General features: G+C 30.9%; 2 protein-coding genes across 8 annotated transcripts in view; one reads left to right on the top strand and one right to left on the bottom strand.

The window, feature by feature from the left end:
• LOC134695717 (copper-transporting ATPase 1-like) overlaps positions 1-14,774 on the bottom strand; it is a 40,480-nt gene extending 25,706 nt beyond the window's left edge. The window contains exons 1-3 of one of the 5 annotated variants that reach the window (XM_063557088.1): positions 14,754-14,774; positions 10,830-10,866; positions 7,369-7,484 (exon numbers count right to left, since the gene is read on the bottom strand). In XM_063557088.1, the coding sequence (XP_063413158.1) occupies positions 7,369-7,484; positions 10,830-10,848 (135 nt within the window). In that variant the 5' untranslated portion in view covers positions 10,849-10,866; positions 14,754-14,774. Of the gene's footprint in view, positions 1-7,368; positions 7,485-8,534; positions 8,671-8,922; positions 9,049-9,506; positions 9,532-10,829; positions 10,867-14,753 lie in introns of those variants that run through there. The other 4 variants (XM_063557091.1, XM_063557089.1, XM_063557092.1 and 1 more) reach the window with 4 other exon arrangements.
• Positions 5-25,301, top strand: LOC134695719 (protein FRG1-like). 3 transcript variants are annotated; one of them, XM_063557097.1, is made up of 9 exons: positions 5-28; positions 15,090-15,228; positions 17,254-17,336; positions 17,939-18,064; positions 19,948-20,117; positions 20,614-20,718; positions 22,339-22,430; positions 24,225-24,335; positions 24,932-25,301. In XM_063557097.1, the coding sequence occupies exons 2-9, from the start codon at positions 15,164-15,166 to the stop codon at positions 24,966-24,968; spliced, it is 789 nt and encodes a 262-aa protein (XP_063413167.1). In that variant the 5' UTR covers positions 5-28; positions 15,090-15,163; the 3' UTR covers positions 24,969-25,301. The 3 variants fall into 3 exon arrangements, with proteins under 3 accessions (XP_063413167.1, XP_063413168.1, XP_063413169.1); XM_063557098.1 differs by lacking the exon at positions 5-28 and adding an exon at positions 247-310; XM_063557099.1 differs by lacking the exon at positions 5-28 and adding an exon at positions 14,927-14,949.

Here is a 25,301-nt window from a genome sequence, read left to right on the forward strand (position 1 = left end):
CTGTAATTTTCACTTTTATCTTGCCAAGGTATGTTACACTTAATATCTGTTAATTTTACTTCCAAAACATCCTCACAAAAATGTGAAATATAACAAAACTCGAAATGTCAATAAATTACGGTAATGATAAATCCAATCTTTGACATTTTTGAACAATATGTCCTTATAAAGAGAAGTATTTTATCAAGTGTGTAAAGTCCTATAAACAAATCTTATCTGCCCTTAGATAACGTTTAGCTACGTCATTTTACATGTAAAAACTTTGTATTACACCATTAATAACACTGTTTACTGTTAGATGCCTTTGAAGGTAAGGTGTTTCTTAGAATTACTTAATCCAGGATATCAAACGACATATTATTTTTCATGTTATAAAATATGTTTTGATAAGACGGCTGTTGATGTTCTCTTATATATCCTCTTAATATTTAGTTCTCAGGAAAAACTTTTATTACTTATTAATTTTACTCTAAAATATTTCAACAGATTTCTTAGGTGCACATTTCATGCATATTTCAAATCAAACTTAAAAAGTTTCACAAATAAAATCAACACTTGTAACAGATTTTCTGACTAATTAGCATAATTTCTATTAACCCAAAAAAGGTAAATGTCAGTGAAACATGATTATTAATTTTTCAAATAAAAATAAAATCTTTAATTTTCACAATTTGACATGTTTAATATATGTTATATAACATTTCTTATTTCCTGAAAACATCCTGTGAATTCCCTTGAGGTTTAACATGGTAAAATGTACATTATAATGAATGTAAAACATGAAATAAAGCATAACATCACCTCGCGTCAGGTATTACTGACGGTAACAACCTAATATGTGAGAAATTAATATCCAGTAAACGTGGTTAATAACACATTAAAAGTACAATATTTTATTTTTCTAAACAAAACAGGAGGTGACAGGAGTTAAAGGTAAAGATTTAAGTAGTCTCGATAATTACAACCCTTTATTTTACAAAAATCATATATTCACCTACAGGTCCTTAATCTGGCCTATATTTACCCTATAGAACCTGTTGGACTTACCAACTGTTTTGTTTTTTTTGCATCTTGAAAATCCTAATATACTACTTTTTTTTCTCAATATCATGATTATAAACACTTTTAGGGACTGCATAAATTCTCATATTCCTATAAGACTTATAAAAGAGTCCCTGGTTCCATACTCAACCCAGAGGGAACTTTTACTTCTCATTGGGCATAATTTATTATATCTAACTTACAATGTGTGCATTCTTTATTGTTATGTGTTCAATTGTCCGTCAGGATGACTGCTATTGTTACAGGAATATGGTATTTCAATCCTTTTCAGAAGAACATGTTTTGTGATTTAAAGAAACATGAATACTGAAAGATTTTCTTTTTTATATGGTTTTAAGGGATAAGACACATGACTATAAATCTGTACTTGTTAAAATATATCATGTTTGTTTTTACCTTTAACATTTCAAATTTCACATTTCTGAACAAGGCCTTTTTATCTAACCTTTGATACATGGGCAGAACATATCTATAAAATTTAAAGTCAGTCTTATCTTTTACCTGTTACACTTTGTACAGGTAAACATTGATTACATTACAGGTGCATTCCTTCTAGTTTGTATGTAAGTCAACAACAAGGATCTAAAACTTGTACAGAAAATATAGAAAGAATGCACTGAGATATTAAAATGATTTATAGTTGTGATTTTTTACTGTTTTATCTTATTTTGTCTGTACCACATAAATTCAAATTTGAAATTTAATGTTAGGTCAAAATAAGCATTGATTTTTAATTATGAATATTGATAAAAAAAAATATTGTCATTTCTATCAAATATAAAAAAAAGCCTAACCCACACAAAATCTTTATTATAATTGGGAAATGTAGGAAAAATCTTAATTTCAGCCTAGTATAAAATTATAAAAAGCAAATTTTAAACCTCTAATTGCTAAAAGCAATAGAAACAAAATAAAATTTTGAGATTTTGTAGAAAATTACTTTAAAATAAACCAGATGCTCCGCAGGGCGCAGCTTTATACGACCGCAGAGGTTGAACCCTGAACGGTTGGGGCAAGTATGGACACAACATTCAAGCTGGATTCAGCTCTAAATATGGATTGTGATTAAATACTTGACACAGCATAGGTTTCTGACACAGAATGAATGTGGTCTAATGAACTTAAAATATTTTTTTTTGCCTTTGAGCAATTCACTATGCTGTTGACTATTACCCCATAGAAAATATCAATGGAATTCCAGTGGAATACCAGTTGATTCCACTGGAATTCCACTGGTTTACAGTGACTCATTTGAATTCCACTGGTAAATCATTTAAAACTAAAAATTCCAGTGGAATTTGATTGGTGATTCCACTGGAATGACATTTGAAAATTTTACCACTGTAATTCCACTGGAATAATGACATTTGAAAATTTTACCACTGTAATTCCACTGGAATACATTGTTGGGTTGCATGATTTATCATTTAGATACTGATGGCCATTTTTGGGGTAGAAAAAGTATTTATATTATATTCTAATGACTATTCTCAGTACAATTCATTTGTACCTAGTCAAAATAATTATGATGTCTTAATTGAAAGGCAATTTAATTGTTGCTTTAATGACAACTTCTGCAGCAACGTGCAAAGAAAAAAAATTAAATTGCCATTCTGTTCAAAAATGTTTTAATGCATCACCCTTATTTATTTCTTATATATTGAAATTTATCTGAATACAGCCTCTCCCACCATACCGGCCAAATTAAGAAGACCCAGCAGATTTGCATTATATTAAATGGTTATTCCTTGAAATCGGATACTAGCCGGTATTGTTGTATTTAAATAATTATATCATTATAACTCATTCTCGAAAAATGGGCCTTGTCATCTGAAATGATTTAAAATTACTACAAATTGTTCGGTCAATTAAATTCAATTAGGTCACCTAATAGTCCGAGGCTGTAATATCTGTTCACCTGTCAATTTCGTTTCATAACTCTCCTTTTTTATTGCGTTATGACAAGGTGTAACACTTATAACTCACAGCACACGTATAAATGAGTTTCATAGGAACCGTTTCGACCATTCAGAGTAGAACATTTTATCTAATTATTCGTGAAATATCATAAATGTATGGTGTTTTTATTTTTTTATTCCTGCAAAATAAAAAAATAAAATAAGATGAAATAGAAGTTGTAACTGTATTTTAAGATAGATATTATATACAAAACTAAAATTTAAAAAGGAAAACGTATATTTTAATGAAAGTGAAATACATTTTCAAAACATTCTCAAACACCCATATTAAGGGACGTAACTCTTGTGATTTAAAATTTCTACAAACCGGCAAACCCCGCAAATCGGCTGTTTCCGTAGTCCAACGGACGACCGGTTTTGAGAAGTTCACTGAAATACCATTACAGGGACGAATGAACTTTGGGCCGATATTATATGGGACGAGATTGACACCTTGACTTAAACGCACTTGCAAATATGACGTCATATGATTACGCTGGATAACAAAAATGGAGAATCCAAACGCAGATGTTTTCAGATAAGTATTTGATTTAACATATAATGATTATGAAATACAATTTGTTGAGGCAATATAAAACATTTAGGATTTTAATAAATTAATGAAGAATGATAAATTGATATATTGTTGTCACATTCATAACAGACATATCGTAATCTGACTTGTAAATGGTACATGGGTATATATATGATAATCTAATATGTAGAAATTAAATTGTGTGAATAATATTCATCGTAAATTAACTTGGTGAAACGTTAATAATAATTTAAGTCGCCAGTTTTATCTTCAAGGGTTAAAGGGGGGGTACTAAATTTGAGTTTAACTTAAACTTCCAATGCAATTTAAGATGCATAATGCTGTTTCTATTGAATTTATTGCTTCATACAATCATTACCTCTTGAACAATTGATTCTTTGTGGATATTTTTGTACTTTTAGGGGATTAAATATGAGCTGCCAGCAATGATATGAAACAGATTTTATGCAGACTCCATTTTAATACCTTTATTCAGCAATTATAGTTGGAAGTATAGAGACAGCAAGTTTTGAATTACAGAAAGGAAGAGAAGTTTATATATCACACATAATTTTTATATTAGTTAATCAGTTTGTGGGTACGGTTTAAGCTGACCATATAGACACTGTTTTTATTCTACTTATACAAACCATGCAGGACATTTTTCTGTTCATGGATAGGATGTTAAAAATGTTATTTATTTGAATATGATCAGATCAATCATATGATGAATCACTATATTTTGTGTTTCTCAGAAGTAGTGATATTAAGGCCAGCAATAGGGCGTATATGTCAGAGTATCAATTCCACTGGAACTGTAGTTATTCCACTGGAGTTGCAGCAAAAATACCACTGGAATTACATTCGCATTCCACTGGAATAATTTGGCTGGAATTCCACTGGAATACAAGTGAAATAACACTGTAATTTCCACTGGAATTCCAGTGATTATCAGTGGAATAATTTGGCTGGAATCCAGTGAAATAACACTGGAATTTTCACTGTAATTCCAGTGGAAAGCCAATGTAGTTCCAGTGGAATTCCAGCCAAATTATTCCATTGATAATTACTGGAATTCCAGTGGAAATTACAATGGAATATCAGTGGTATTCCAGTGTAATTCCACTGATTTTTTTCTCTAGGGTAATCCTCTCAAAAAAATGTTTGAAGAAATTTTCTTTTTATTTATGAAATCTGAAATGAAAAAAATTGACCCCCCAATTTTTTTTTCACATCCCCCTTTCCCTTATTTCAAAACTGATCTCAATTCAAATTTCTAATGAAGTTTGCAACAATAACCACTCAATTAAATACATCATAAAATATTAAAATGTAAAAAAAAGTGCTTGACATGTTATCACTGAATGGTAAAGATTGTTTTAATCTATCAGTTGGTAGTAACAGTGAATATACATTGTATATTGTATAAAACAATGATTTAAGTTGATTCAACTACTATTCTGGACAAAGAAAGATAACTCCAATTAAAATCCAATTGGAATTTCTTGCTATTGCACAATATTATGCAATTAAATATTTCTTGCTAATGTGCAATACTGTGCAATTGAAAATATTTGCTATTGCACAATACTGTGCAATTGAAGATTTCTTGCTATTGCACAATACTGTGCAATTGAAGATTTCTTGCTATTGCTGAATACTGTGCAATTGAAAATTTCTTGCTATTGCACAATACTTAATATAATAATTTTGGATCCTGATTTGGACCAACTTGAAAACTGGGCCCATAATCAAAAATCTAAGTACATGTTTAGATTCAGCATATCAAAGAGGCCTAAGAATTCAATTTTTGTTAAAATCAAACTTAGTTTAATTTTGGACCCTTTGGACTTTAATGTAGACCAATTTTAAAACGGGACCAAAAATTAAGAATCTACATACACAGTTAGATTTGGCATATCAAAGAACCCCAATTATTCAATTTTTGATGAAATCAAACAAAGTTTAAATTTGGACCCCAATTTGGACCAACTTGAAAACTGGGCCCATAATCAAAAATCTAAGTACATGTTTAGATTCAGCATATCAAAGAGGCCTAAGAATTCAATTTTTGTTAAAATCAAACTTAGTTTAATTTTGGACCCTTTGGACTTTAATGTAGACCAATTTTAAAACGGGACCAATAATTAAGAATCTACATACACAGTTAGATTTGGCATATCAAAGAACCCCAATTATTCAATTTTTGATGAAATCAAACAAAGTTTAAATTTGGACCCCAATTTGGACCAACTTGAAAACTGGGCCAATAATAAAAAATCTAAGTACATTTTTATATTCAGCATATCAAAAAAACCCAAGGATTCAATTTTTGTTAAAATCAAACTAAGTTTAATTTCGGACCCTTTGGACCTTAATGTAGACCAATTTGAAAACGGAACCGAAAATTAAGAATCTACATACATAGTTAGCGTCGGCATATCAAATAACCCAAATTATTCAATTTTTGATGAAATCAAACAAAGTTTAATTTTGGACCCTTTGGGCCCTTTATTCCTAAACTGTTTGGACCAAAACTCCTAAAATCAATACCAACCTTCCTTTTATGGTCATAAACCTTGTGTTTAAATTTCATAGATTTCTATTTACTTATACTAAAGTTATGGTGTGAAAACCAAGAAAAATGCTTATTTGGGTCCCTTTTTGGCCCCTAATTCCTAAACTGTTGGGACCTAAACTCCCAAAATCAATATAAAAATTCCTTTTGTGGTCATAAACATTGTGTTTAAATTTCATTGATTTCTATTTACTTAAACTAAAGTTATTGTGCGAAAACCAAAAATAATGCTTATTTGGGCCCTTTTTTGGCCCCCAATTCCTAAACTGTTGGAACCAAAACTCCCAAAATCAATCCCAACCTTTCTTTTGTGGTCATAAACCATGTGTCAAAATTTCATAGATTTCTATTAACTTAAACTAAAGTTAGAGTGCAAAAACCAAAAAAATGCTTATTTGGGCCCTTTTTGGCCCCTAATTCCTAAAATGATGGGACCAAAACTCCCAAAATCAATCCCCACCTTCCTTTTGTGGTCATAAACCTTGTGTTAAAATTTCATAGATTTCTATTCACTTTTACTAAAGTTAGAGTGCGAAAACTAAAAGTATTCGGACGACGACGACAACGTGATAGCAATATACGACGAAAAATTTTTCAAAATTTGCGGTCGTATAAAAATCAAAGGAAAAATAGTTGCATAAATCATCACTTCATCTTTGAATACCAATAAAACTACATAAATGTAGCACAACTTAAAGGAAAACCATATACATTTAAATATGTAATGGGAGGTAACTCTATCATATATCTCAAATATTACAGAGTTATCTCCCATGCATAAAATAGATGGATATTTACTTTAGACAATCAAATAAATGATAATGCCCAACTTTGAACTTGAAAATCAATTTTTATAAATATTGTTTTGCAAAAGAAGATAGTATGAGTGATTATAATTTACCTGGACTTAATTGAATACAATTGTTTTGGGCTCATGAAAAAATGGTATAAAAAATTCTAATTTTCACCAAAATCTTACATGTGCAAGCTGTAAGCTGAATTAGTCTTTCTGTTGTCAACTATATAATTCAAACCCTCCAAGATAACCTATCTCGAAACTATTAATTCCTTTCTCTCCAGCCAGGCCAGCTTTGATGTTATACCTATATCTCCAAACTGAAAATCCCTTTCTCTTATAATGTATAGATTTTAAACCCTCAAAAATAACCTACCTCTAAACTGAAAATCCCTTTCTCTTATAATGTATAGATTTTAAACCCTCAAAAATAACCTACCTCTAAACTGTAAATTCCTTTCTCCTCAGCCAGACCAGCCTTTATATTTTTCACACAACTCTGACATGTCATTCCATCTATCTCTAACACTGCTGTCTTTTCCATTTCATCTGTATCTGAAATATGCAAAATGATATGTATTAACTTAGATTTACCTAACATATGCAAAATGATGAGTAATAAAGAACTATCTAAAATATGCTAATGTTATAAGTTATAACATTTACCTAAAATATGCAAAATGAAATAAATATTAAACTCATCTACATCATCGTTACCATGGTTACAGGGTTGCCACTCACATTTGCTTCATGACAAGTTGACAGAACTGTGTAAGTCAAACTGTAACAATGTAACATTATACTTATACTTCAGAGAGTCTTCAAAACAATTTCAAAGGAGGAACTATTTTAAGACTAAATTAAGAGTCTGCATGCTCATCAAATAAAGGTCAGATAAACAATGTTCTCATCAGAACTGTCAAGAAACAGAAGTAGAACTCTCTCAATTGTAATGCAACACAATTGAGAAACTCCCTAAGTTCTATTTCAATTATATTAGGTATCCATAAAACAAATGATGTCATTTTTTCCTTTTTTTAGTTTCCATCAGTTCAATATATATATTTCAGTAAGGCTCAACTTTAAGTCAACTAAATTAACATAGATGTACAATATTATATTACAGCGGAACAATCTATAATTGCAAATTTCAGCCAAATCTCACACACAAAAAACTTCAACATGGTACCCTCAACTCTAGCAAAGGGGAGTATGAAATTTCAGTCAACTCCAGCTATTTAAATGTATTGATTGTAAAAACCAAGAACAACCAATTTGTTGGTCATTTGGACTAAAATTAAAGGAATGTCAGAAATTTCCCAATGTTACTAGCAGTCCTACATGACTTTTTTTTGTTTAATCAGATTGCATTACAATACATATAATCAATTTGACTGAGATTTTAGAGTTAACAACTTTCCATTCATAAGAGATTTTAATAGTCTATTAACTAAACCATGTAAAAATCCTAGGCCTACATAATTTACTCTTGCATGCAAGTCATCTTCATTTATTACTCCATATATTAGAGCACACTCTTGTTAGATCTTTATCAATCAACATTTTCATTAAAATTACAATATAATTATGACCAAAACATTTTACCTTCTTTTACTCTGAACAATAAATCAACTTAATCTCTGTAATATATAAACAACACTTATTTATAATATATATATGCGCATCCAGAATATTCTATTCTCTATCTGTGATGTAATTGTTCTCTTTCAAATTTTGTAATATCATCACATCCTGGTTTAAGTTGTGTGTCTGGTTTCTGTTACTTAAAATACTCTTTTTTAATAAATATTACCTACCTAGCAGTATATTCTCAGGTAAAAATAAATAAACGTAACATGCTAATTTAAAACCTCTAATTTTGAATGGTCATGATGACAAATGGATGATAGAGTTTTGAAAATCAACGGAAACTACTTCTTTTATTTTTCTTACAGATTTTAAGTCAGACAAAATCTCAGTTGAAAATATTTACCTGACAAAAATGATATTCCATATATTTATAAGGAGATGTGATATGATAGCCAATGATACGGTCTATTAATCTAAAATATCTAATATAAACCACTTAATGTATAAAGCCTGAAATAATAATATTTGTTCCTTCTACCTATACCTGTCTTCTTAAGATTTAAATATATTTGTTTATCTTTAATATGTAAACTCATTCATATACATAAATATATATATATATATATATATTGGTCTGTTTACACAATATACGCCAAAAAAAATTAGAAACAATTAATATTACGGTCTTCATTATACTTGTATATAATTGCGCAAATAATAAACATAATAAAAGGAACAAATAAAACATCCAGGACTTGATATTTGATTCTGAATCAAACAGGTAAAATGGTATCCTCGTTCAATATTCATTTGTACTTGACGTAAACATTTCATATGACTAGAAAAAGATGTGGGTGCCCCGGGGTACATTGTAAATGTCAGTAGTGACACAATAATCTGAATACATTGTTATACACTTTTTACACACAGTCAAAACTACGAGCCCCCATCCCTGTGATGCCTGATGGGACAACTTAGTTTCCTTACCTGAATCCATTGTTAATGTATGATTCTATTTATTATAAACCTCTATCACATTACACACCAATGTATTCCTATGCATGTCTTGCTTCAATAAACATTTAATTCTGTCACGTTAATGTACTGTCAATAAATTTGTTATACTTATTTAAAAGTAACCATCATGTTACTGGTATAAGTATTTTATGAGTTTTATATTTTTCAATAACTTGGAAAATTGAAATGCTGACTATAGACATGCTAGATATGTGTGACATCACAAATAATATTCTTATAATTTTTAACAGTTTGCGCATATCTAACATAACTTATTGAATTCCTTACTGATTGGGATAAATATGATAGAGGCTAACAGTTTTAATCCCTACTGCTTTGTCTAATTTCAAGGAAAAGAAAATCATACAATATACAATTATTAAAAACTCTCAAAAATTGAAAAACGTTAAAAAGTTTAAAGAAAAGTCTACAAAGTACTAAACATTTGACTTGCCTTACCAGTCCTTTTCCCATATAAATATATTAAATTTGATCTGATTACAATTGACCCAAAACCTAAAAATCAATAACGGAAAAACAAAAATAATGTGCGTGGTGATAAACAGTGATAAGAAACTATAAGACACACAGTATTAATATATAAATTAAATTTCATATTAGAGATATAAATATGTTATAACTGTCATGTTATAAACTCATTCTGAGGAAATGGCTGTATTTAATGCAGTTTTGACAATCATATGATTTATAACAGATTGATGTAAACTCATTTCTTTTCTTGGTCTTTTATAGCTTATAATGTTGTTCACATCACCTACCCTCTTCATGCGTGTGGTCATTTAACAATGTTGTTAATGTAATGAAATTGATTAAGGTTCCACCAATTTCATATGAATAAACTAAAGTATCTCCAATCAAACAAAAAAAAGAGGGAAAAATACTTGCATAAAATATCTTCAACCAAAAACAAACATGAAAAAGAAGAGAGATAAATACTTGCAAAGATACTAATGTGTACATCTTAATTTTAATAGATTCAAATATTAACAATTTTGTATTAAAGTATTTTAGTGTTGTTTTTTTATTGTTTTCCATATACCGATATAATAGACATGATAGAACTTGTAACTTTACTCAGCACACTAGTTTCAGTAATATAAACTGATATTTTCTCAACAGCATGCAAAAACTTCTAATGTTAATTCATTATACTATATTTTTAAAATCCAAAATCAAGTTTGTACACATTCAGTTAAACGTTAATTCCCACAGAGAAGTAAAAGACAAAATCCCAAAGAAAAGAAAAAAAATATGCAGCTGAAAAAGTCTCACCTATAATTTTGTCTGTCATTTTTAATGAATTCACAAACTGAAAAACACAATCTATAAGTACATATACTTTGCTTAGTCAGCTTACATAAATTTACATTTTCTGGTCATTAACTCCTTGTATGCTTACAATTAAATCAATAAAAATTCATATTAAATTTGTTACATCTACACAGAGTACAAAATGTAACAGGCTATTATTTCAACTTGGAATTATTTTAATTATGGAATTTGCATAATTTTTCACTGTACTTGACATTTTTTTAATAAATTCCATGTTTACTCTGCAAATATACACAGTAAAAAAGTCTCACAAAATCTAACTTGAGGAAAACTGAAATATTATTTTTTTTTTGCACATTTTTGGCTTGTGACCATTTTGAAAAAATAATGTGAATATTTGGTATTGTTTATATTTTTCTAAAGTTAGATTCTACATTTTCAATGTGACTTTTTCTGTGTATATGTTGGTTACAATGCTAAAGATTAAAACTTAAAAATCTTCTGTTGCAATTACTCTTAGGTTAGGGTCAAATTTATGCTAGATTGACTGGACTAAAGGTACAGTACATTCTATTGAAAATGATAATTCTAAATAAGTTACACAGGACTGATGTTAAACTTAGTTTTACCAGAGCTCATCATTGATCTACTGGGATTTTATCTGAACAGGAACATACAGATAAATATGATAAACATAAAATTCTGATGATTATTTTAAAATTTTACTTTAAACCACTGTATCAACAGTGAGCAATAAGTGTTGTGTTTTGTTATGTTGGCAATATGGAAAACTCTAATTGTTACAAAGCTGATTTATTAAAGCAAGCAACAATATTAATACAAACAACCTTTTTTAGTTGAATGAAGTTCAATATCAAATTTCCTTAAAGGTAACCTTATTGGTATGGGCTTTGCTTAATGCTGAAGGCTGTACGGTGAACTATAGTTGTTAATTTTTGTGTCATTTTGGTCTTTTGTGGATAGTTGTCTCCTTGGCAATCATACCACATCTTCTTTTTTATATTATTGGAACAACCCCACTTACAACAAAAGTTATCTGATGGAAATAGTCTCATTCCAGAACTATTCTAGCATGTTAATACTAACAATGACCACTGCCCTTTCCTCGATCTTGATATCTATATCACTAACGGAAAGCTTAATATTAAAATTTATGATAAAAGAGATGACTTTTCTTTTCTGATTGCTAATTATCCATTTTTAGATGGTGACGTTCCCTTGTCACCATCTTACGTGTTTATATATCTCAACTTGTACGATTTGCTCGTGTATGTAACAATGTTTTAGATTTTAACGAGAGAAATTTATGTATTACTGAAAAATTATTACACCAGGGTTTTAGATATCACAAACTAGTCAAAACATTTACTAAATTTTATCATCGGTATAAGGACATCATTCCTAAATATAGCTCAACATGCAGACTTCTTATACGTTCAGGTATTTCACATCCAATTTGTTATGGAAATATTCTTTATAAAGCACAAAAATGTCAGTATTCACCTCAGAAACTAACAAAACCTTTAAAAGACTTATCAAGAAGGGATATAGTTACGATACTAAGGTCATTAAAGATTGCTTATTTTGGCGTTAATTTTGATTCACTTCTAGGGTCTTTGCATCGGAACTAAACACATTTATTAAAAAAACAGTTGTTGGCATGACACGGGTTATGTTCTTCTCATATATGTTATGATGGTATGATACTAAACGGGAAGGATTGTGCCTGATATTCATATATATATATATGATGAAATCATAATCTTTCAATCAGTTTTACTGAAGTCTGGAGCTGGCATGTCAGTTAACTGCTAGTATGTCGGGATTTATTAGTACCCGGCCACGTCCACTTTTTTTTTTGTCTATCTGATGAGTTAAGCCTTTTTCAACTGATTTTTATAGTTCGTTCTTATGTTGTACTGTTATACCACTGTCCCAGGTTAGGGGGAGGGTTTGTATCCCACTAACATGTTTAACCCCGCCACATTATTTATGTTTGTGCCTGTCCCAAGTCAGGAGTCTGTAATTCAGCATGTTCAGTGGTTGTACTTTGTTTATGTGTTACATATTTGTTTTTCGTTCATTTTTTTAAAATAATCCAAAAACTTTAACCTGAAGTGGGACAGAGGGACGAACATACGGACGAATGAATGGACAGACAGACGGACGGACGAACGAACAGACAGAAGGACGAACTGACGCACAGACCAGAAAACATAATGCCCCTCTACTATTGTAGATGGGGCATAAAAATTTAGGTCCATAATTTTAAAGGAAAGTAGTGATTTGGTCCAGCTGAAAAAGGTTGAAAATTAGTACTTCGGAAGCTGTCAAAAGATTTCAAGAGGCTCTCAACATAAAATTGTCCATATTTTGAGTTAAAACCGATGAAGTTTTCTACCAATTTGATATAATTTGTCCCAAAGGTAGTACAACACACTGTAAAAGTTTCTTTGAGAAAAAGCGCAGGTGGGATTTTTTTTTATTTTCATTTATGTTCTAAAAGAAATGCACTACAAAATAATTATGGTCTCAGACCGACTGGAAACACCATTTTTTAATCTTTCAAGAACCATAACTCCTGAACGATAAAAGTCAAAATAGTTATTATTGAACTTGACCTTCGTTTTGTTGTCAGTAACAACATATGAAAATTTCAAGAGTAAATGCATGGACAACATTTGGTTGCCGCTCGCACGACCTCCTGATTGCACGCCGTACATCCCCAAATCAATAACCGACATTTTTGTCACAAAAATCTGATTAAAAAGGAAATTTCTTCAAACATTTTTTTGAGAGGATTAATATTCAACAGCATAGTGAATTGATCAAAGTCAAAACAAAATTTTTAAGTTCATTAGACCACATTCATTCTGTATCAGAAACCTAGTATGCTGTGTCAACTTTTTAATCACAATCCAAATTTAGATCTGAATCCAGCTTGAATGTTGTTTCCATATTTGCCCCAACCGTTGATCAGGGTTCAACCTCTAAGGTCGAATAAAGCTGAGCCCTGCTTAACATCTGGTTAAATCATGTAAATAGTGATAAGGAGTGTAGTTTCGATGACATTATTATGGCAGATCAATCTCAGGTCAACTTGTGTAGAGCTAATTCAGAAAAATAACAAAGAAATTTAAACCCCAAAATTGTTCAAACAAATATGGGTATTTATAAAAAAAAAAACACAAACAGTGCAAACTTCAGTGAAATTGTTTGCCTTAAATTAGTGGAGAATAAAGGCTTTATCCCCTGGAGAAGAATCCCAATTTGAGAAAATAACGGCTTAAAATTATTCCCAAAAGGACAACTTTTTTCCCAAACAGTGCAGTCTCAGTAATTGTGCATGAATTCAAACTGAAAAACACTCATTTAAACAATTTTCTCACCTAAAATGACTATATGTGCACATTTGAGGGTCTATTTATGTATCATCACTCACAAAATGGAGTCTTATTTTAAAGCAGGGTTTGACTATTGAAAATGGGTCTGTAAATTAAATTTTCACTCAAATTCATGGTCTATTTTAAATTTCCCAATTTGATGAAAATGACCCATATTTTCCCAATAAAAAAGGGTAGAAGTAGTTTTGAATAAAGACAACAATATCACTGCAAACTCTGTCTGTGATTGTTTGCATTGTTTCTACATTGTTCTATATCATGTATATCATGTATATAAAAATATCACAATATTCTGTAATCACAGTAATGTTTAATGTCCTATGGATGATGATTGACCTAATGAAATTACGCATGAAACTGTTGTTTACCTGATTCAGTTTTCTTTAAAAAAAAATGTCTTTGATGTCAAGTGATGTCAAGTGATGTTTAGGCTAACGTCTATTGGATGACAATTGGCTTGGTCAGCTGGTGAATTAATTAACTTCTAACTATTGTTTACCTGATTCAGTTTTCTGAAAAATGTATTTTTTATCTCTACAAATATTTGACACAAATAATTTTTCCCCGTCAACAGGAACTGAATTCTTCAGGATAAGATTCGAAGTCAAGGACGTACTTGATGAAGCAATTGTTCCGAAGACATTAATTTCATTAAAAGAGAAAACACTGAGTATCTCTTAGATTTGCTTATTCAAGTATGTCATATGATAATCTTCAATACACAAATCAGTATACCGAAAGCTATTTTTAAGATTTTTTTTGCACGTTCTTTAGTTGAATATAATTCCGTTTTGGGTCGTATCCGGAAATCGTTCTAATTTTACTCTCATTTCAGACGATTTGGGATGTTTTTGTTTTTTGAATTGTGAGCAGAGAGCTTTTGTGAGAATTATACTACTCTACCAGAGAATGGCAGATTCTTATTCATTTGTAAAAGGCGGAAAACTGAAGTTAAAGGGACACAAAGATAAGAAGTATAACGTATTAACTGTTCAAAAGTTGCTTTTATAAACCATGTTACCTTTTTCTGGTTCTACTATCCCAAAATATTTTTTTTATCGGTACATATAAAAAATCAATTCGGCACCTATAAAAAAAAGTCAAATCGGCACCTAAAGAAAAAGTTAAATCAGCACCTGGTCAAACCTTAGTCTGAGATTACTCTGACGTCCAACGACTGTTATGCCAGACAAGCTCGGGCCGTGGCAAATCAGCGCTTGGATGTCTAAGTAATCTTGGACTAGTCAAACCTCACCCATACGGCCATAGAAAACTTGAAATTTAGCACCTGGTCAAATTGAATTATTCTGCATCTATCTCCTATAGCACATGATAGCATGTCAATGACAATGTATATATAGCAATGTTCAGTTCAGTGTATAGCCTAGTCCAAATAATTATGACGTCTTGAAAGGCTATTATAATTTTTTTTCTTTTGACGCCTTAAGTCGAAGTAAGGCGTCAAAGAAACCAATTATAATAGCCTTTCAAGACGTCATAATTATTTGGACTATGTATAGCCATGCATAGGAAAAGTCAAATCGACACCAGGTCAGCATGGTCAGCTTAGAGACATATCAGTGATTTTCCTAGTGCTATGGGGAAATGCCAAAGGCCCATACAATTTGAAATGTTGTTTGTGAAATGAAAAACAAATGATTGCTTTTGTGAAAAAATGTTAGTCTTTTTAAAAGAGGGCACTTGCTATTGGGGTTCAGAGACATGGCCCCTTCCTGCATTCTGAGAAGGAATAACTGCATGAGCTGCATGAATTTGCAAACAAGATTGAAGAGATTTGTATACAAAAAACAATGATACAGCAGCAACAAAATCTTGCAGGAATGTTAGTAACAGTCTATAAACTTCTATAAATTGACCCAAAATGAGGTTTGGAAAATCTCTGCACATACATATACACATGTCATATCAACACTTGAACAACATTCTGATAATAAAGTGATGAGCACTGAGTGAAGTCACCATGTTCCTTGTACTATGTATTTGAAACAATAGCCTGTTTATAGTGTTTACTATTTTCTGGTAGTGTTTGGTCTTTTATAATTTTAAAAACTTGATTTTTTTCTAGATAACATTTTTGTTCATTATGATTGAGAATCTGTATATCCTCCATTTATTGAGATTCCCATGGGGACTAACTGTTCTCTTATTCATGTTATTGTGGACATGTTTCTGTATTGTTTTGAGTGACAATGTATGACTAAAATCAGCAACCCATCAAAACAACATCTGATTAAAAAATTGACATGATAGATAACACTTTTAGACATTTGTATATTTGGATGCTCTCAATAATGATGACTTCAGTTTGTATACAAAAGAGATTAATGTATCCTGCCAAACTGACTTTAAATAAATGAATTGTACTAGTAATAAAGTACATTTGTATTTATTATAACTATTACATGAATAAATGGTTTATTACAAAGTAATGGATATAACACTTTAGTCTTTTTAATTATAATTGTAGTACATCATGTTTATAGATATAGGAAGATGAGGTACGAGTACCAATGAGACAACACAATGTTTAATAGTAAACCATTAAAGGTCAAAGTAGGGTCTTCAACACAGAGCTTTAGCTCACAACAAACAGCACGCTATATGTATGTTGGGGTAAAAACATGTTTGATATTAATACTGCACTAATTATATAATGTGTACATTGTTAAATTTCATCATGTTCATAGTTCGACATTAAGGTCATGAAGGTGGTATCTAACACTACAGGGAGATAACTCTGTAATATCAGCTAAACGTTTTAATAACGTTGCCTTGTGAAGGCAATATAAAGCTTCACAATGATCAAAATAAGTGTTTGTCAAACTGCTATATAACTATTGTAATTTTTCTGACAAAACGGTTGGTTAAAAATTTTAGAAATTTTTATATTTTTGTTAAACATGTGTTTGGTACCACCTTAATCCATATTTTTATGTTAGAATATTTGAATTTTAATATATTTTTTTTTCTTTTTGCAGACACAAGAAGCACAAGAAAAGGAAACATGATGAAATTGACACAGATACACCCAAACCAGAAAAAGGAGATAGTGAAAAACATGGTAAAATGAATACTGCCCCCTTCCCTGGGTGAAAAACAACAACAAAAACACAAATAAACAAAGTGTCTTTAAACAGTCACAAAAGCAAAAAACAGGACTTTGAAAATTACTTAATTAACAGTTCAAAATAATACTAGCAATTGTCTTTGATCTGCAGGAGTAGGAGATTTCATTTCAGAATAAGGACAAAATTACCAAAAATATAATTTGATTACACATACATGTTTCATGGGATTGTGTGATAAATAAAAAAAACATAGGTAAACAAGGCTTTCAATACATTTGATAGTACATGTTGCTCTTTTAGGTTGTTTTGCAGGCATTTACTCACATATTTATAAATAAATGAAACTTTTCAATGAAGACAGTAAAGTAACAGGCATAAAACTAGCGTCTATTGTCCAGATTTCAAATTTAATAATAAATTATTAGTCTTATGACAAATGAACACATTGGCGGATCTAGCCCCTGGGACAGGCAGCACTATGAACAAAAGACTTTTATAAAACATTAAAGACAGATTCCCAAAAACATTACACAGAATACTATTGATAAGAAACTAAATGAGGGTATAAACTTAGAATTTGATATATATATTTCAGGTGGCTGGTGGATAGCTAAGAAGTTTGATGACATATCTGGTAACACAGCTATAGAGATGGATGATATGAGATATCTGGCTGCTCAAGATAATGGACGATTTAAACTGGGACCACCTAGGGATGAAGGTAAGATAAAGGACGATTTTAACTTGGACCACCTAGGGATGAAGGTAAGATAATGGACGATTTAAACTGGGGCCACCTAGGGATAAAGGTAAGATAATGGACGATTTAAACTGCGGCCACCTAGGGATAAAGGTAAGATAATGGACGATTTAAACTGGAGCCATCTAGGGATAAAGGTAAGATAATGGACGATTTAAACTGGGACCACCTAGGGATAAAGGTAAGATAATGGACGATTTAAACTGGGACCACCTAGGGATGAAGGTAAGATAATGGACGATTTAAACTGGGACCACCTAGGGATAAAGGTAAGATAATGGACGATTTAAACTGGGGCCACCTAGGGATAAAGGTAAGATAATGGACAATTTAAACTGGGGCCACCTAGGGATAAAGGTAAGATAATGGACGATTTAAACTGGGACCACCTAGGGATGAAGGTAAGATAATGGACGATTTAAACTGGGACCACCTAGGGATAAAGGTAAGATAATGGACAATTTAAACTGGGGCCACCTAGGGATAAAGGTAAGATAATGGACGATTTAAACTGGGGCCACCTAGGGATAAAGGTAAGATAATGGACGATTTAAACTGGGACCACCTAGGGATGAAGGTAAGATAATGGACGCTTTAAACTGGGACCACCTAGGGATAAAGGTAAGATAATGGACGATTTAAACTGGGACCACCTAGGGATAAAGGTAAGATAATGGACGATTTAAACTGGGACCACCTAGGGATGAAGGTAAGATAATGGACGATTTAAACTGGGACCACCTAGGGATGAAGGTAAGATAATGGACGATTTAAACTGGGACCACCTAGGGATGAAGGTAAGATAATGGACGATTTAAACTGGGGCCACCTAGGGATGAAGGTTGGTACTTACAGCTTGGCGATGAAGTTGATTAAAACTTCAACATTTGACTTTACTATAACATAGTATAGAGATAGACTGATAGATACCCATAAACAATTTTCAGTAAAATAAAAAATATGACTAACATTTCTTTTTTGATTACAGTATAATCAGATGGTTACTTTTATTTAGAAAAGTAAAATAGTTCTTAATTGTTTAAATAACAACAAAGTCACTTTGAATATAAAAAATGAAGATGTGGTATATTGCCAATGAGATACATTTTAACTCTCCACAAGAGACCAAAATGACACAGAAATTAACAACTATTGGTCACTATACAGCATTCAACAATGGACAAAGTCCATACCACAATGTAAAACAATTCAAACGAGAAAACTAACAGCTTAGTTATGTACAAAAAATGAACAAAAAACAAGTTTGCTCTCAAAACACTGGAATATATTTTTACGCACAATGTAATTACTCTTGACAGAACCTGAATAAAGTATTATGATGCAAATTGAGGCCTTTTCTTTATCTAAATGTGTAAAAGCATATATCATACTACACAATCAAAATTTGATGGCATTACTATAGATTTCTTTCAAAGGTTATTCCATTAAAACGAATGTTAAAGAGAGGAAGGATTGTTTATTTTTTGGATATATGTGTAATGTATGGTCATTTGCTATATGATTATTAACTGAAAAATGAAAACTTACGAATTCCCTTCTTACGCTTCCATATTTAGATATATTTATTTAACTGTAAACAATTAAGATATTGTGGTACAGCCTTTCGATCTGATACATTGAGAGGATAGTTTCATAAATAGCCACACTCAAATACAATGAAAAGACAAATTTTCTGGAAATTTATGAAAGCCTGCTTCATTCTATATGACATTGATGTCAACAATACATGTACATGCGCAAAAATAATAAAAATCAGAAATGTAATAAGAACAATGAGAATTCTTTTTCTGGTTCCCAAATTCATTTTGACATTATCGTTTCAGGAGAGGAACCAGATCCAATAGAAATACTGACAGCTGTAAAAGTTAATGAGACAAAAATAGCCATTAAATCTGGTTATGGAAAATACCTTAGTATTGACCCAGATGATGGTGTAATTGGACGATCTGAAGCTATAGGAGCAAGGGAACAGTGGGAACCAGTTTTTCAAGAGGTTGGTCTGAATTTGTACGTTACAACCAAAATTATAATAGACAAATTAAAATCAGATTTCTAATTTCAAAATACAGAAATGAAGAATAAGCTTAGAATGTATAGTACTTAGGAACAAAAAGGGCATCTTATCATGCTTAGCATTGTAACAAACTTTGTAAGACTGTTCTCCACATAATAAATACGACTGTTTGGTTTGCTGCACATTGATTTTTCTATAGCCACAATTTCAACCTAATTTGCTTAGTAAGCCCTGTTAAAATGCTTCACATTGTGTCTATTTGCTGATACTTTACCCACTGTCAATCAGATAACCTGTTCATCGTGCCATTCCTGGTTTCCACCTAGATTGTTTTAATACTTGGTTGTCCCAACAATCCCAGGCTTGATAAGATCTTCTGTCATATTGTCATGTTACAAATAAAGTCTGCTCAGTTTAAAATTTATTATATTAAAACTAGATATTGATAAGAAATAATCCTTTTCTCTTATTTCAGGGTAGGATGGCATTGAATGGCAGTAATAATTGTTTTTTATCATATGACGATGATGGAGATATTGTTTGTAACAGTAAGAAAGCTGGGGAAAGTGAAATGCTTAAAGTAAGTTAGAAACAGTTATTCTACCTCAGTATGTTATTTCTTTGTAAATAAAGGCAACATTAGTATACAGCTGTTTCAAATTCAAAAATCGATTGAAAAAAAACATATCTGGGTTACAAACTAAAACTGAGGGAAACATATTAATTATAAGAGAACTATGACACAACAGAAACTCAACATTAAAATGTTATACACACAGAAACGAACTATTATATATATATATATATATATAACAATGGCTATTTTCCTGCCTTGGTACAGGAAAAATCTTTGACAAATAAATTTATTTTATTTAAGAAATTGTCTAAAACTGACTATTTCAAGTTGATAGTTCTTTAACTGTTTACATGTTATTTCCATTTCCTGGATGCAAAAAAGACTATATACTGGTTGATAGTTTCAACAAGTAATTAGGGACGACATCAAAAGTTCAATGAAGGATAAAAAACTTAATTCACATAGTTTTTTCACTGACCCCCCCCCCTACCCCCCTCTTAACTTAACTTAACTTGGGAAAATTGATTGACCAATAGGGATACATTTAGACTAACAAAACTTTCAGCAATGTTGCCCCCCCCCACCCTCAAACTATTTTGATTTAAGTTTTTTATCCTACATCGATCTTTTGATGTTGTCCCTTACTGGGTATGAGCAATCCTTTACCCATATTTTCTATATCATTTGAATTGACTCCTCTCCTAAACTTCTGAATTATTGGTTATTCTGCAACTGTGTTATATATTTGCTCAGTCAAATCATATTAACCTACATTTATATATGATAAATTGTCATTGATGGCCTTGATTAGGAAGTAAATAATGTGTCTCTGTATAGTTTTACTAATGACACATTGTATCAATACAAAATATAAAGGTTCTGGAAAACTTTATAACATACTCCAATTTAAAGTTTGTGGTTTATCCAAGATACTTCATTTGAAGCCATTGTGAAACTTGTAATAAAGAAAGATTGATGTTACTACAAACAATGTCTAAAAATACAAGTAATGTATGTACCAGTTTCTTACTGAATAGTAAAACACTGACTTTCTTACTATGGGGAGACTAGCAAGAGTATTTTCCCTGGAGACACCAATTATTTCCATAAGATAAAAGCAGTGGTGGATCCAGGGGAAGGGTTCTGGGGGTTGGAGCCCCCTTTTTTTTTAACGATCAATGCATTTGAATAATGACTTATAGTTGGAACACACCCCCCCCCCCCCCCCCCCCTTTTTGGCCTTGGTTGGGACCCCCCTTTTAAAATGTTGGATCTGCCCCTGATAAAAGTTTATATTATTTAATTCTGCAAATGTGGACAGCCCTCAAACTTTTACATTTAAACACAAAATAAATTGTATTTAACGTGTGAATAGTGAGTTTGCCTTGATAGTTTTTTTTACTAGCCTGGAACTAACATTAAGTGAACTACACAATAAAGAATTCAAATGAAAAAATAATTACAATATTTTATATTATATTATAGCTTTTATCTTTGAATAATTTCTGTATGTATGTGTCTAGAAATTCAGTGTTTGAATTATTGATAATATGATATGTTTGCAGTCTAGGGGAGATAATTCACATTTTTATTTAAAAATAATGAAAATAAACTTCATTGCAGATCAGACTTAATGCAAATATAGAAACAGATCCATTTGCAAACATACCTGTGGAGGAGAGAGGCAAAATAAAAGATGCAGAAATAAATTATGTGTAAGTTTATCAGATAGAAAAGTCAGTATTACATTTCAAAAGGTCCTATTTAAAAGATTAAAAACTGTACAATAGGAATTTACTGTAAAAACTTTGTATGACCATGGTGACAGACTTTACACACAATCCATCCAGTTAAAGTTATAGCAACCTACTCAATGCACAAAAAGTGTCATATTTTGTAATTTTAATGTCTATTATCCATATACTATTAATGTGCTACATTTTAAATTGTTCAATATTGAGAAATTAAAATTGAGAATGGAATCTCATCTGCAATGAAAGTTAAGAGACCACAAATGTATCACTTATGCTATTAAGTCAATGTAGTTATTAGTTTGATGGTTTAAGGCCTAAAAAAAAATGTTGTGTTTTCCGGTCACCCGACTGACCGTCCTTCAGACCTCCCGACTCAAAAGTTTTTACAGCTGATGTGGGAAAAAAAATAATTTGTATACCTACAGACCGTTTTTTCTGAAAGAAAATAAAAGATTCTAAGTCCCTGGATCTCTTTATCGCCCTAAAAGAAAACAACCCCTAATTTTAAAGCGGAGTATGCTTGTATCCGAAATGCCAAATGACAGAGTCAAATATCATGGCGGATATAAATGCCAAATGACAGAGTCAAATAACATCGATAGAACAGATCAGGAAATCCCTGAAGAAAGATGAACGTCTGTAATCCACATACAACATACTGAATTTTGATTTATTCTAATAAAAATTATTTGTCTAGTGTCATATGTGTTATTTTATTTTGTTTCTTTTAATAAAGATTATAAACATTTTGTTTTAGTTTATTTGCATTCCGACTTTCCTTTACCTGGGATATGAAAATAAACTGTTCTAAAAATAGATTTGTTTCTATGACATAATATGTACACTGTACATTGCTATGCTTTGATTAAAATAAGCTTTTATACAATACTTCACAGTTTATAATTATTTTAACAGTAGATATGTAATGAATTGCCTTTGATATGAAGTTTGACAGTGAAGTAACACCTCGTTAGTTTCGTTGTATATGCAAAGCAGTAATGGGGCCCTATACAGGTTAAAAAGTTGAATGTTGAAAATGAGAAAATATAATAATTAAGAGTAAATACTCTTCATAAAATATCAAAAATAAATGATTCATGTATAGAATTCTTTAACCAAGTTATCGTATATATAAAACACAAAATAAAATGAATGGATAAGGCTGATAAAAACTCACACAATCATCTTGAAAATTGTCAAATGGTCTTAAGCAATGAACAAAGTGCCCCTGCCTTTAAATAAAACTGAGACAGCAATGAAGCATAATAATATATATTAAAAAAAAAATTAAAAAAAAAAAAAAAAAAAATCCCTACCTACCGTCCCTTAAATTTTTCAAGGGGGTGATCGGAAATACAACATTATTTTTTTTAGGCCTAAATAGAAGCCGCTTAGAAGACTGAGTCAGTGATGTTTTGTTTTCAAACATGTTCAAACACCATGGTAAATGACCTTTTCTATTGACACAATGTTGTTGCAATCAGAAAATAACATTTCATATGGGATGAATAAAGCAAAATGGTAAATGTTTTTGAACCTGGCTAAATTTATTTGGATCCTTTAACAATTAAATCTTTAGAATGGATAATACATCAAAGTTCTTCTATTATCATCATGTTTCCACTTGAAATAGAAATATTAAGTTATCATATAATTATTGTCCTCAACCTTAAATATATAACACACCCTGTTACAAGCTTTAATTCACCATAAGTCTGATTTCATGTAAAGTAATTGGTGCAAATGTTTTTGCAGGAAAAAATTTCAAAGCTATCAAGACAGAAAATTAAAGATAAGTGCAGAAGATGTGAGCAGTTTAAAGAAAGCCAAGAAAGGTGGCGTTCTTCATGAATGTATGCTTGACAGGTATGGACTTCATTGTTTTAGATTTATTACTGTGGATTCATCATTATTTGTTGAATAACAAATTTTGCAAGTTTTGTAGAAACATGTGAAAATTTTCAACGAATTACATATTTTCAATAGACTTTGTATGACTAGAATAGGGAAAGCACAGAATCAGATATCCTTGAAAATGCAAATTTTCATCAATGCATGAAAACTGATATTCCAAAAAAATGATGCAATTCACAGTATTCCGGTGAACAAAGTCATTCAACTAGGAAGCTAAAGCCTTTCTAGTAAAACTGAAAAATAATTTACATTGAAAAACCTCAGATACCTTTTGCTTTAGGTATTATAAGAAAAGCTTGCAATTGACTGTAGACAGAAGGCACCAAATAAAATACTCATGCCAAGAAAAAACAAAAACACCTCCAAATTTTAATGATGCCTTTGCAATCTTAAAGTATATGATTGTTCCTTGTTTCATCTTAGTTTTATATTTAGGTCAATGCTTTCTGCTAATTAAAAGGCAGGTTATGTATTAACATTCTAGCCAATTTTTTCTTCTTATACATTGGTCAAAGTCTTAAGTAAAGAATGTTTTATATTGTTATTAGGCGAGAGAAGATGAAAGCAGATAGATATTGCAAGTGAAGACTCACATATAGGAGATATAAAACTTACCATAGACTTACATGGCAGCTCTTGTGTTAAAAAGACTGGATTGAAAGAAGCAAGAACAGGTTCTAGTGCAATGGAATCATGTTTTAAAATAAGTTAATATTACAAATGGTCTATGGATTTGGTGTTGTTTCTATAACAACTTTTGAACAGATGAACACTCTATTAATATATTGACAATACACCAATTTGATCATTTGATTGCTGTATATTTTGAAAAGGTTTTAATGATACTTTCATTGTATTTTTAAACTAGAAGTCATTATGTTTTATACATTCATTTTATATTAAACATGTATACATTTG

Source organism: Mytilus trossulus, chromosome 14, assembly GCF_036588685.1.
Source record: "Mytilus trossulus isolate FHL-02 chromosome 14, PNRI_Mtr1.1.1.hap1, whole genome shotgun sequence".
Taxonomy (NCBI): Eukaryota; Metazoa; Mollusca; class Bivalvia; order Mytilida; family Mytilidae; genus Mytilus; species Mytilus trossulus.

Excerpts from the sequence above, each read along its gene's own strand:
- LOC134695719 (XM_063557097.1), top strand. The coding sequence starts at position 15,164 with ATGGCAGATTCTTATTCATTTGTAAAAGGCGGAAAACTGAAGTTAAAG. Across the intron at positions 15,229-17,253 it reads AAGGGACACAAAGATAAGAA|ACACAAGAAGCACAAGAAAA; the intron begins GTATAACGTATT and ends TTCTTTTTGCAG. Across the intron at positions 22,431-24,224 it reads GATGCAGAAATAAATTATGT|GAAAAAATTTCAAAGCTATC; the intron begins GTAAGTTTATCA and ends ATGTTTTTGCAG.